The sequence below is a fragment of the Scyliorhinus torazame genome, chromosome 19, assembly GCF_047496885.1.
Source record: "Scyliorhinus torazame isolate Kashiwa2021f chromosome 19, sScyTor2.1, whole genome shotgun sequence".
In the NCBI taxonomy this organism is placed as follows: domain Eukaryota; kingdom Metazoa; phylum Chordata; class Chondrichthyes; order Carcharhiniformes; family Scyliorhinidae; genus Scyliorhinus; species Scyliorhinus torazame.
The window spans coordinates 53,401,557-53,414,278 of record NC_092725.1 but is presented as its reverse complement, the minus strand read 5'-3'; the positions used below and the strand labels follow the sequence as shown (position 1 = coordinate 53,414,278).

At 48.1% G+C, this 12,722-nt stretch overlaps 1 protein-coding gene across 3 annotated transcripts in view; it reads right to left on the bottom strand.

The window, feature by feature from the left end:
* svopl (SVOP-like) overlaps window positions 1–12,722 on the bottom strand; it is a 180,152-nt gene that overhangs the window by 60,038 nt on the left and 107,392 nt on the right. For all 3 annotated transcript variants that reach the window (XM_072484285.1, XM_072484286.1, XM_072484284.1), the window contains 2 exons: window positions 5,862–5,925; window positions 4,063–4,188 (listed from right to left, as the gene is read on the bottom strand). In XM_072484285.1, coding sequence (XP_072340386.1) covers window positions 4,063–4,188; window positions 5,862–5,925 — 190 coding nt within the window. The remainder of the gene's footprint in view (window positions 1–4,062; window positions 4,189–5,861; window positions 5,926–12,722) is intronic.

Below are 12,722 nucleotides of genomic sequence, written 5' to 3'. Positions count from 1 at the left end.
GGGCATTGAGTATAAGAATTGGCAAGTCATGTTGCAGCTGGATAGAACCTTAGTTAGGCCACACTTGGAGTATAGTGTTCAATTCTGGTCGCCACACTACCAGAAGGATGTGGAGGCATTAGAGAGGGTGCAGAAGAGATTTACCAGAATGTTGCCTGGTATGGAGGGCATTAGCTATGAGGAGCGGTTGAATAAACTTGGTTTGTTCTCACTGGAACGAAGGAGGTTGAGGGGCGACCTGATAGAGGTCTACAAAATTATGAGGGGCATAGACAGAGTGTATAGTCAGAGGCTTTTCCCCGGGGTAGAGGGGTCAATTACTAGGGGGCATAGGTTTAAGGTGAGAGGGGCAAGGTTTAGAGTAGATGTACGAGGCATGTTTTTTACGCAGAGGGTAGTGGGTGCCTGGAACTCGCTACCGGAGGAGGTGGTGGAAGCAGGGACGATAGTGACATTTAAGGGGCATCTTGACAAATACATGAATAGGATGGGAATAGAGGGATATGGACCCAGGAAGTGTAGAAGATTGTAGTTTAGTCGGGCAGCATGGTCGGCACGGGCTTGGAGGGCCGAAGGGCCTGTTCCTGTGCTGTACATTTCTTTGTTCTTGTCATTTTTATAAATGACCTGGAGGAGGCTGTAGAAGGATGGGTGAGTAAATTTGCAGTTGACACTAAAGTCCGGGGAGTTGTGGACAGTGCTGAAGGATGTTACAAGTTACAGGGGGACATAGATAAGCTGCAGCGCTGGGCTGAGAGGTGGCAAATGGAGTTTAATGCAGAAAAGTGTGAGGTGATTCATTTTGGAAGGAATTACAGGAAGACAGAGTACTGGGCTAATGGTAAGATTCTTGGTAGTGTGGATGAGCAGAGAGATCTCGGTGTCCATGTACATAGATCCCTGAAAGTTGCCACCCAGGTTGAGAGGGTTGTTAAGAAGGCGTACGGTGTGTTAGCTTTTATTGGTAGAGGGATTGAGTTTCGGAGCCATGAGGTCCTGTTGCAGCTGTACAAAACTCTGGTGCGGCTGCATTTGGAGTATTGGGTGAAAATCTGGTCGCCGCCTTATAGGAAGGATGTGGAAGCATTGGAAAGGGTGCAGAGGAGATTTACCAGAATGTTGCCTGGTATGGAGGGAAGATCTTATGAGGCTGTTTTCGTTAGAGAGAAGAAGGTTAAGAGGTGACTTAATTGAGGCATTCAAGATGATCATAGGATTAGATAGGGTGGACAGTGAGAGCCTTTTTCCTCGGATGGTGATGTCTAGCACGAGGGAACATAGCTTTAAATTGAGGGGAGATAGATATAGGACAGATGTCAGAAGTAGGTTCTTTACTCAGACAGTAGTAAGGGCGTGGAATGCCCTGCCTGCAACAGTAGTGAACTCGCCAACACTAAGGGCATTCAAATGGTCATTGGATAGACATATGGACGATAAGGGAATAGTGTAGATGGGCTTTAGAGTGGTTTCACAGGTCGGCGCAACATCGAGGGCCGAAGGGCCTGTACTGCGCTGTAATGTTCTACCTATGATTAACTAGTATTGATTACTACTGATTAAGGAGCTACTCGATATGCGACTGAACTCTACGCCTGCTATCCACATTCTGCTGCACACCTCGTGTGTTCCAGTAACGTTCTCCTGTTGTCATGCCATCTAATCGTCGGATGCTAGAATCTCAGTCTGTACATACGGCACCTATCTTTACTTACAGTTTGTTTGTTAAATTATACACATATCATTACAAACTGCACACACTGGGTGGGGATAATTTTGCAACATCTTCAGCCAGAAGGCCGACTAGGTGATTTATCTCGGCCTCCTTCTCACAGAAGCCAGTCTTCAGCCAAGACGAGTTACTCTGCAGGAGATCAAAACATGGCTGAAGGCACTGGGTACAACAAAACTATAAGTGTGGAACAAGCCCTGGCTATTGTACTGAACACTTGTGCCCCAGAATAAGCTGTGCCTCTAGCCAAATTGTTCCAGTCCAGCTAAATCACTGATATCTACCCAACAGGTGGTAAATTGTTTAGGTATGCCGCTCCATAGAAAGCAGGACAAATCCAGTCTGGATAACTACTAATCCACCATAAATATTCTCAATTGTCAGCAAAATGGTTGAAAGTGTTGTCATCCGTGCTATCAAGCAGAACTTGTTCAGTAATAAGCTGCTCACTGACGGATTGACACCCCATCCACCTTCTTAAATACTCCCTCCCTCCACCCCCTCCGACACAGTGTCAGCAAGGGGTGTCATCTGCAGGACGGACTGTAGCAACTCGCTAAGGCCCCGTAAACAGCACCTTCCAAATCCGTGACCTCTACCACCTAGAAGGACAAAGGCAGCAGATCCTTGGGAACCCCGCCACCTGCAGGTTCTCCTCCAAGACCTACACCATCCTAACTCTATGTCGCCGTTCTTTCACTGCCGCTCGGTCAAAGCTTGGAACTCTCTCTCTAATGGGACTGTGGATGCACCTACATCAGATGGACCGCAGTGGTTCAAGGTGGCAGCCGCCGCCACCTTCTGGAGTACTAAAACACTTTACCCAGGCTGACTTTCCCAGTGCAGTACTGAGGGAGTGCTACATTGTCAGAAGTGATGGCTTTTAGATAATGGACCGAATCTTTCACTGGTTGGGTGCTCGCAATTAATGTTGCCTGAGTCAGCAATGCCTAACTTCGATGAGTGAATTGAAAAAAAAGAACTGAGCAGCCAGACAGGGCCGTGATTTAAAATATTAAATAGAATTTTAGGTATAAAGTTCAGGTGCGTGCCCAACCCGATAGCACGTAAAACCGCACATGACACCCTCACATGATATCTTGGTTGGCAGGCACACGCACAAGTTGGAAATGCACCCTATGACAATTAAGAAGCCAATTTTAGTTAGTTAAACATCAATTGTCCAGGATTTTACATTGCCCGACTGCCTTCTTGGTTGGCGGGTCGATTGGCAAGGTGGCCTTTATGTTTTAGCTCGACCCAGAGCCGCCAAGGCGCAAATAAAATTAACAAATGTGTCGGGGGACTGAGGTTTGTGTACGGTTGTGCTGCCCAGACACTTGTGGCGTAGTTTTAACATGGATATATATGTTTGTTTTTTTAACAGGTCTGCTGCTCCCTGAGACAGCTCCGAGGCGGTTGCCCCAGAGTGTGCACATTGGAAGCATCAGCCCGCACACTTTCTTTCCTCAGTGTCCACCCTCTTCCCGCCCTCGCCGGCAGCACTCCGACTTTCACAGGGCGCCTTCCCCGCTGTATGCACGCCAATTGGCCAGCCAACATGAAATTACGCTCCGCGGACCACTGCGGCCGGAAACAGGCTTCACACCCACTTCTGGGCCTGTCGAGTGCGAGCACCCAACCAGTGAAAGATTCGGTCCATTATCTAAAAGCCATCACTTCTGACAATGTAGCACTCCCTCAGTACTGCACTGGGAAAGTCAGCCTGGGTAAAGTGTTTTAGTCCCTGTATTGGGACTTGGAATGATAACCTTCTATCCCAGAGGCTATGACTGAGCCAAGATTGACACCGTTTTACTTTCAACACAAGAGATTGGAATATAAAGAGTCAGAATCACATTGAATGCAATGGGAAAAAGGGATCTTCAGTATACAAGTGGGGTTCGGAGGATGGGAGGAGTACAAACTCAGTAGAGAGGCAAGAAAAAAGAATAGAATTGAGGTGGGACAGGAAAGAGGATGACAGCCTACCCTTCCTAAACAATCTTCACTCCTGTACAGGATCTATGTCCATTCTATAACATTTTCAGTGGTTACACTGCTTTCAGTTCAATTTATCAAGTATTAGATCAAAGATCTGGGCCGGAAATCTCCGGCCATTCGCTGGCAGCGGAATTCTCTGGTCCCGCCGGCAACACACCCCCACCCGCAGGTTTCCCGGTGGCGTGGGGTGGCTTCAATGGGAATTCCCATTAACAGCGGCGGGTGCAGAGATCCCTACCGCCAGCGAGCAGCCCGCCGCCTCCCTCTGCTGAGAACCCTCGGCTGGGAAGGCCGGAGAATCCTGTGGGCTCCGGATTGCTTTGCCTCACCTTAAATAGCACCAACAGGACGATACTGGGAATGGTGGAGATGCGCACAAGCCAACGCCAGCCCAGCGTGGGGATAATTAGATACGCCAGCAGGATCTCTATTATGGATCCCAGGAGCCAGAAGATCTACAAGGGATAGAGAGAAGAAGAAAAAATAACAAAATAGAAAATAAAATCATCATGAATGGTCTGTTTCCTCCCTCCAATGGTAAAATGAAGATTCTGGAGAGAGAGAGAAAAGAGGGTTAACATTTTGATTACATCTCCTTCATCCGACTTGGAAAACAAGACCAAAAGGAAGTTCCAGTCTCCGATGGAATAAAACAAAGAGTGAGAAGGTGAAGTGTACAGGTAGTGCCACATTACACAGTGTAAAATGTAACTTGTAGAAGTAATCCAACATTTCAAAATAACACCTCAATGAGTTAGATTGACAGATAGTTGGTAAAAAATGCTGAAGGTTTAGAAGGATTATGTTCAGCAGCCAGACGTGGAAGGGCATTAGAAAGACAAGGAAAGTAGGACAGATCTGGAATGGAGCGGAAACAGAGAAAAGGCCATCTTTTGAGACAAGTGTGTTGAAGACAAGTGGGTTCATAACTCCACGGAATTGGCACAGATGGCAAGTTACTTCTGTTACAATAAACGGTACAACTGTTACTTCTGTTACAAAAAACCAAGACAAAAGTAGACCACAAATCTTAAACAAACAACTTGCTCCAACCACCTTCTAGTGCCAGCAATATTCTCCTACGTCCATTCCCAGGGTGCCGCATTAGCTTTGGATTGGCCCAGCACAGATGATGAGTCCACAGGCTATAATGGTTCTATGGGGATGATTTTCATCTCGCTAGTGCCTTGTTTGTACTTAAGAAAGGAGCAATAGCAAAAGCAAGGTTAAGTGGCGGATGGTTACCCTGACTTAACGCAATGTTGATGCCTGTACTGCTTACTTTTTTGGGAGAGCCTGAGTTCTTGCAACCGGAGCCCCAATGAAGCCTCTTGGATATTAGCATATGGGAGTCAAGTGACACGATTAATTTTGTCTCTGCCATCTGACATCTGCCAGTCCCCACTCCTGCCCAACAGTCACTGGGCGCTACTGACTGAGGACGCGGCCATTTCCAATCATAATTAAAGGGACCCTCAGCCGTCATCAGAGAAAGAAAGATGGAGCTTTCAAAGATTCCTTTCTGGTTGTCTGTGGATCTTTGGATCCGAATGCAAAAAGCACCTTCCCTTTAAGCTGCTGCCCAGGTCTGATTTCCCACATCCAGATCAGCGGGCTGCCTACTGGGGTACCCACCTCATACTGCCAACTCACTGACTCCAGGGTTAACAATCTGAGGCAGCATGACAATCCATCAGTTCCCACGCTGGCTACTCCAGACACAATCACCCAATCCAATTAAAATGTCCATATCAAAATGGTGCCCTGCTATCTCTACACACACACACAACAAATTGTATGTCGAGGTCACTGATCCTCTCAAGAGGTGATTTTGAACAGAACTGGGCATTAGGGGTAATTTGGACTTTTGACAATCGTGTGAAACGGGCGCTGTGGGATTCGCTGCCGTTATACATTTATGCTAAATCCCCACAGTCCAAATTTCACTGTTCTTTCTTAAACTGGCTTTCCCTTCAATCTCCTCAGAGAAGAGAGCATGAGCGCCCATCAAGACTATCATTCGGTGTTGAGGCGATAAACACTGGATCATCTCTCCGGCACAAGGCATCAGTTTGCCAACGGTTGAAATCTGACCAGTTAGTTTTTCAGAGCGCATACTCTTTCTCACCTGTCCCAGGGGTAAAATACGACCTCGATAAATGGAAGGCATGAACTCTGTCATGAGAATAAATCTGTGCGGAAGAAAATAAAATCGATGTCACCATTTGATATAGTTGCTGTAGAACGATGCAGCATAGAAGGAGCCCAACAGGTCAAATGGAGTGAAGTAGGCAGGACTTCGGGGGCCACAAGGAACAACAGAACTCAAGCCAGTGCCCAACAAGATTCTCTTCTACAACCCAAGGCTCATTGTAAAGAAAACAAGTAATGAGACTCCATAAGACCATAAGCATAATTAGTCAACTCGGCCCATCAAGTCTACTCCACCATTCAATCATGGCTGGGGTTTTTCTCATCCATTCTCCTGCCTTCGCCCCATAACCCCTGATCCTCTTATTAATCAAGAACCTATCTATGTCTGTCTTAAAGACACTCGCCGATTTGGCCTCCACAGCCTTCTGCGGCAAGAGTGCCACAGAATTACTCTGGGTGAAGAAAGTCCTCCTCATCTCTGTTTTAAAGCATAGTCCCTTTAGTCTGAGATTGTGTCCTCTGCTTCTAGTTTTTCCTACAAGTGGAAACATCCTCTCCACATCCACTCTATCCAGGCCTCACAGTATCCTGTAAGTTTCAACATGATCCCCCCTCATCCTTCTAAACTCCAACGAATACAGACACAGAGTCCTCAACCATTCCTCATATGACAAGCTCTTCATTGCAGGGATCATTCTTGTGAACCTCCTCTGGATCCTTTCCAAGGCCAGCACGTCCTTCCTTAGAAACGGGGCACATGTGCATGTCCAAGCATAATGAACTGAACAAGACCCTTATTGAAACATGTGCAAATAATGTACCACATCTTCCGCATGGCATCATGGCCTGAGAAAATGTGTAAATCTTGGTACAAGTCTGATTATTTTAAAAGTAATGAATTGTTTTTGGCTCTTCCAATGGTCATTTGGAGAATATAATACCGGTATGTGTTCACTATGGAGAAGGACGATGCAGGTATAGAAAGTAGGGGTGATATAATTGAACAGATGAGCATTGAGAGGGATGAAGAGGGGTTGGCCAATTTTAATACGATAAGACAGGATCTGGCCAAAGTGGACTATAAGCAGCTATTTATCGGACAATCCACACCAGAGCAGTGGGAGTCATTCAGAAAGGAGAGTGCAAAGCTAACATGTTCCGGTAAAAGTAAAGAGTGGGACCAAATATTCCAGAGATCCCTGGATGTCAAGGGATCTACAAGATTGGATAAGGAAAAAAAAGGGAAGCTTGTGGTAGATACAGGAGTCTCAAAGCCGTAGATGCCCTCGAGGAGTATAGAAAATGCAGGGAGATACTTGAAAAATAAATTAGGAGAGCGAAGAAGGGGCAAGAGAAAACACCAGCGGGCAAAATAAAGGAGAATCCCAAGGTGTTTTATAAGCATATTAAGGGCAAGAGGGTAACCAGGGAAAGAGTAGAGCCCATTAGATACCACAGTTAACCTCTGTGCGGAGCCGAAAGACATCTGGTATTAAACTAATATTTTGCATCTGTGTTCAGTATGGAGTTGGACGATGTAAGTGTAGAAATCAGAGGAAGACTGTGAGATAACTGAACAGATTAGGGAGACTAATTAAGAATAAGAGCCCATGGGATCCAGGACCATTTGGCAAATTGGATCCAAAATTGGCTTAATGGCAGGAGGCAGAGGGTATTGGTCGAAGGTTGTTTTCGTGACTGGAAGCCTGTTTCGAATGGTGCACTGCAGGGATCGGTGCTGACTCATTTGCTGTTTGTAGTGTACATTAATGACCTGGTCGGGAATGTGGGAGCTATGACCAGTAGGTTCGCAGATGACACAAAAACTGGTGGCATGGTAAACAGTGAGGAGGAAAGCCTTATATTACAGGGCGATGTAGATGGGATGATCAGATGGGCAGAACAGTGGCAAATGGAATTTAAGCCTGAAAATTGTCAGCTATTTTAAATGTGAAGCGAACTGTACTTTTGTAGATACAAGATGGAGGCAGAAGAACTTCAGAAACCTGCTACACGGGGCCCACCTAGTGGCCATAATCTGCAACATCATAACAATTGACAGAAGCATTGAATGGGAATCGTTGACTTAGTAATTGACAGTACAAAAATAAGATTTGTAGACCGGGAGTATACACTTTACACAAATGTCCTTCTAGTAGCGTGTAAATATTTGAAGTACATGAGGAACTTGCCCCCATCAAATTGTTTCCTTCCGATTCATATCTGCTTTGCAAAGTTTAATCAAATCCCACTGAGGTTGCACTATCAGCCCTGCATTCAACATTTCTCAAAAATAACATTAATTTCCTAATGTGATCCTATTTTTTTAAAAACTCTTAGCTTAAAGAGTCCTCTAGTCACGGCATTGAACCTCATTCATTTTCCCAGAGGGATATTCTGCCTTCTCTTTCTTCATGCTCTCAACCAACTTGCACACGGATGCCCCTGATTCTCTTATTGCTCCTCCAAATCGGTGATCTGTTGGTGACACCCTTGATGGGGGTGGGGGGGAGTTACCCCTGACGGTGGGTGGATGTGAGATGGGATGGGGTAGGCAGTGAGGTGGGGGGTGGGGCAAGATGAGGGTTGGGGAAGTGAGGGAGAGGGGGAAGGGGAGAGAGCCAAGGAGAGAGAGTATGAGTTGAGGGATTGCGGAGTGGAGAGGGAGAGAGAAATACAGCATGGTCTGTCTTTAAACTGAATGCCACCACTAACCTTTTGTCTCGCTCTCTCTCTCCGTAAGTATAGGCCATGTGCAATGGTACCGTTGCAATCATCCATTGATAACCTAGCTAAGGTTAAGTTTGGGGCAGTATATTTTGGACCAAAATGCTTGACATGTTTTCAGTACACAATATTTTTAAAACCAGGCCAGAACTACAATCACAGCCAATGGTATAGTCAGGTTGGAACATTGTTGTCTTGTGGGAAATGGTTCAGGAGAAGCATTTCCGACAGAAGCTACACAGGCCAATGGGAACTCAACTTCTCTTCTGCCTCCAAACCCAGCTTTTGCTGCTATTGTACTGCGCCAATTGAATTAATTGAATTGAGAGTGAAGACGTGTCAAACTGGTGGAAAGAAATAATGGACAATTGGTCGGTGAAGGGGGAGGGGGGGGGGTGTTGTTGGTTGCTGCTGCTGACACTGGGGGGTCTCCGAGCAACCAGCCAGAGCATCCATCCCTCCCCACCACAAACCCGCGGGTCAGCCAGACACCTTGAGCTGAATTCTCCCAAAATGGGGCTATGTCCCCACACTGGCTTTGCACACTCCCCAGTTTCCTGAGAAAGATAAAAGTTGATTCACTTACCTGCAGGCTCCAGCGGCCACGCCGAGCACCATGGCGGACTCGTACAGCAGATGCAGCTACGTAATATAGGCCCCCTCCCCTTCGGCCGCGCGCCCCTGCATCGGACCAGCCTGATCTGTGCCCCGGCTGCCCATAAGTCCCCCCCCCCCCCCCCCGGTGCCCAACCCCCCCCCCGGTTCCCGCACCCAGCGGCCATGGACAGAGACCTCAGCCACCACGCGAGAGTCCCAACAGGCCAGATCATGTTAGTTCCACGCCATCGGGAACTCGGCCGGTCGGGAGCAAAGGATCGCTGGGAGTGCCTCTGGCAACGGCGGCCCCAGCGGCACGCGGATATTCGGGGCCCGGAGAATCGCCGGAGGGGCGCCGGCCCCGATTCCGTCGAGAAAGTGATCAGGTATCAACATATTTCTGGTCGGATATCATGCTGGTTATTTTGATTAGAGGCGTTAGATACAGCCGCAGTCTTCACCTACTTTCAACTGATTTTTTCCTCTGTGTATTTATAGTGAATTATGCTCAGAAACAGAGAGAATCCTCACTTTTCGCCTCACTGACAACAAAGCTATTCAAATACTAAGAGAATCACCAAACATAACAATAGGCAACACCAAAGTGAATAATACTGCTGATAAACTAACCCTGCCGTTGACCCTGTAATCCGCTTTCAAATTTGTCCTACCAAAATGAATCACCTCGCACTTATCAGGGTTAAACGCCATCTGCCATTTTTTGGCCCAGCTCTGCATCCTATCAATGTCTCTTTGCAGCCTATAACAGCCCTCCACCTCATCCACTACTCCACCAATCTTGGGTGTCATCAGCAAATTTACTGACCCACCCTTCAGCCCCCTCCTCCAAGTCATTGATAAAAATCACAAATAGCAGAGGACCCAGCACTGATCCCTGTGGTACACCGCTGGTAACTGGTCTGAAAATTTACCATCCACCACCACCCTCTGTCTTCTATGTGATAGCCAGTTACTTATCCAATTGGCCAAATTTCCATCGATCCCACACCTCCTTACTTTCTTCATGAGCCGACCACGAGGAACCTTATCAAACGCCTTACTGAAATCCATGTATACGACATCAACTGCTCTACCTTCATCTACACACTTAGTTACTGTGATAGGCTATATTAGGGGTATCGCGGTACCTAGGTGGGATGTACTCATACTGTAGTACGAGTGGTAGAACCAGTAGGCGGAGCATAAGAGTCTGTGTTTCACCCACAGCAGTCATTCTGTACCGGAGCTGCTGGAGTAACTACTTGTTCATTAAAGCCTTCAATTGGACTACAATCTTGCTTCTGTAGTGATTGATCGTGCATCAATTTAATGAACAAAATTGAAGAATGGCTGCTCTCCGCATCAAGCCAGAGTGTGTACAAATCAACCCCCATGCGGCAAATGCAGCAGCAACTTTTAAACATTGGCTGGCATGTTTCAACGGGTACATCAGGACGGCCCCGACTACCCCCATGGAGGAACAGAAAATGCAAGTCCTCCACTCAAGGGTGAGCCCAGAAATCAACACGCTTATCGAAGACGCGGACGGTTTTGAGGACGCAATTACTTTGTTAAAAGAGCACTACGTCCGCACTGTGAATCAGGTATACGCTCGGCAGCCTTTAGCTATCAGACGGCAGATCCCAGGGGAATCACTGGACGATTTTTACCGCACATTGTTCGTGTTAGGTAGAAACTGTAACTGTCCACAAGTCTCAGCCAATGACCACACCAAACTCTTAATATGAGATGCTTTTGTTGCGGGCATGCTGTCCTCTAAAATCCGCCAGCGACTGCTGGAAAACGACACGCTAGGGCTTAAAGAGGCACGGAAACTTGCGCACTCCTGAGATGTAACCTCCCGCGACGCCCAGGCCTACGTTCCCGACCGCGTGACACTCGCATGGACAGGGTGGACCCCACCCACGGCCGATTCCAAAGCACCCCTAAATTCCCCACAAGCTTGTGCAGTGTGGCAGTCAGGAAACCCTGGGGCGGGTGGGGGGGGCCGATGCTATTTTTGCGGGCAAAACAAACACCCCCGGCAACGCTGCCCGGCCATCAAGGTCAACCCGTCGTCCCGGTTTGCAAACCTTACCCCCGATTGCAAACCCGCCGCCACCAGGAGCAGACGGTACAGTGCCCAGGACTGATATTAGGTCGGATGTCCAACGGTTACTAAAGGAAGGCATTATCGAGGCCAGCAACAGCCCCTGGAGAGCTCAAGGGGTGGTTGTAAAGACCGGGGAGAAACATAGGATGGTCCATCAACAGGTATACACAGCTCGACGCGTACCCTCTCCCCCGCATATCTGCAATACAAGGTTTTCTCCACAGTCGACCTTAAATCAGCCTACCACCAGCTCCCCATTCGCCCGGAAGACCGCAAGTACACTGCATTCGAAGCAGATGGGCGGCTCTACCACTTTCTAAGTGTTCCCTTTGGTGTCACAAATGGGGTCTCGGTCTTCTAACGGGAGATGGACCGAATGGTTGACCAGTACGGTCTGCGGGCCACGTTCCCGTACCTCGACAATGTCACCATTTGTGGCCATGACCAGCAGGACCACGACACCAACCTCCGCAAATTCCTCCATACCGCAAAAATCCTTAACTTAACCTATAACAAGGACAAATGCGTGTTTAGCACCGATCGCCTAGCCATCCTCGGCTACGTAGTGCACGATGGAGTCATAGGCCCAGATCCCGAACGCATGCGCCCCCTCATGGAGTTTCCCCTCTACCACTGTCCCAAGGCCTTGAAACGTTGCCTGGGCTTCTTTTCTTATTATGCCCAGTGGGTCCCCAATTATGCGGACAAGGCCCGCCCACTAATCCAGTCCACGGTTTTTCCCCTATCGGCAGAGGCCCGCCAGGCTTTCAGTCGCATCAAAGCAGACATTGCCAGGGCGACGATGCACGCAATCGATGAGTCCCTCCCCTTCCAAGTCGAGAGTGATGCATCAGACGTAGCTCTGGCTGCCACCCTCAAGCAGGCGGGCAGACCCATGGCCTTCTTTTCACGCACCCTCCACGCCTCAGAAATCCGCCATTCCTCCGTCGAGAAGGAGGCCCAAGCCATCGTCGAAGCTGTGCGGCATTGGAGGCATTACCTGGCCGGCAGGAGATTCACTCTCCTCACTGACCGGTCGGTAGCCTTCATGTTTGACAATGCACAGTGGGGCAAAATTAAGAATGATACGATCTTACGGTGGAGGATCGAGCTCTCCACCTATAATTACGAGATCTTGTATCGTCCCGGGAAGCTCAACGATGCTCCTGATGCCCTGTCCCGCGGCACTTGTGCCAGTGTACAAGTAGACCGACTCCGGACCCTCCACGACAACCTCTGCCATCCGGGGGTCACCCGGTTCTTCCACTTTGTTAAAACCTGCAATCTGCCCTACTGAAATGAAATGAAAATGGCTTATTGTCACAAGTAGGCTTCTAATGAAGTTACTGTGAAAAGCCCCTAGTCACCACATTCCGGCGCCTGTTCGGGGAGGCTGGT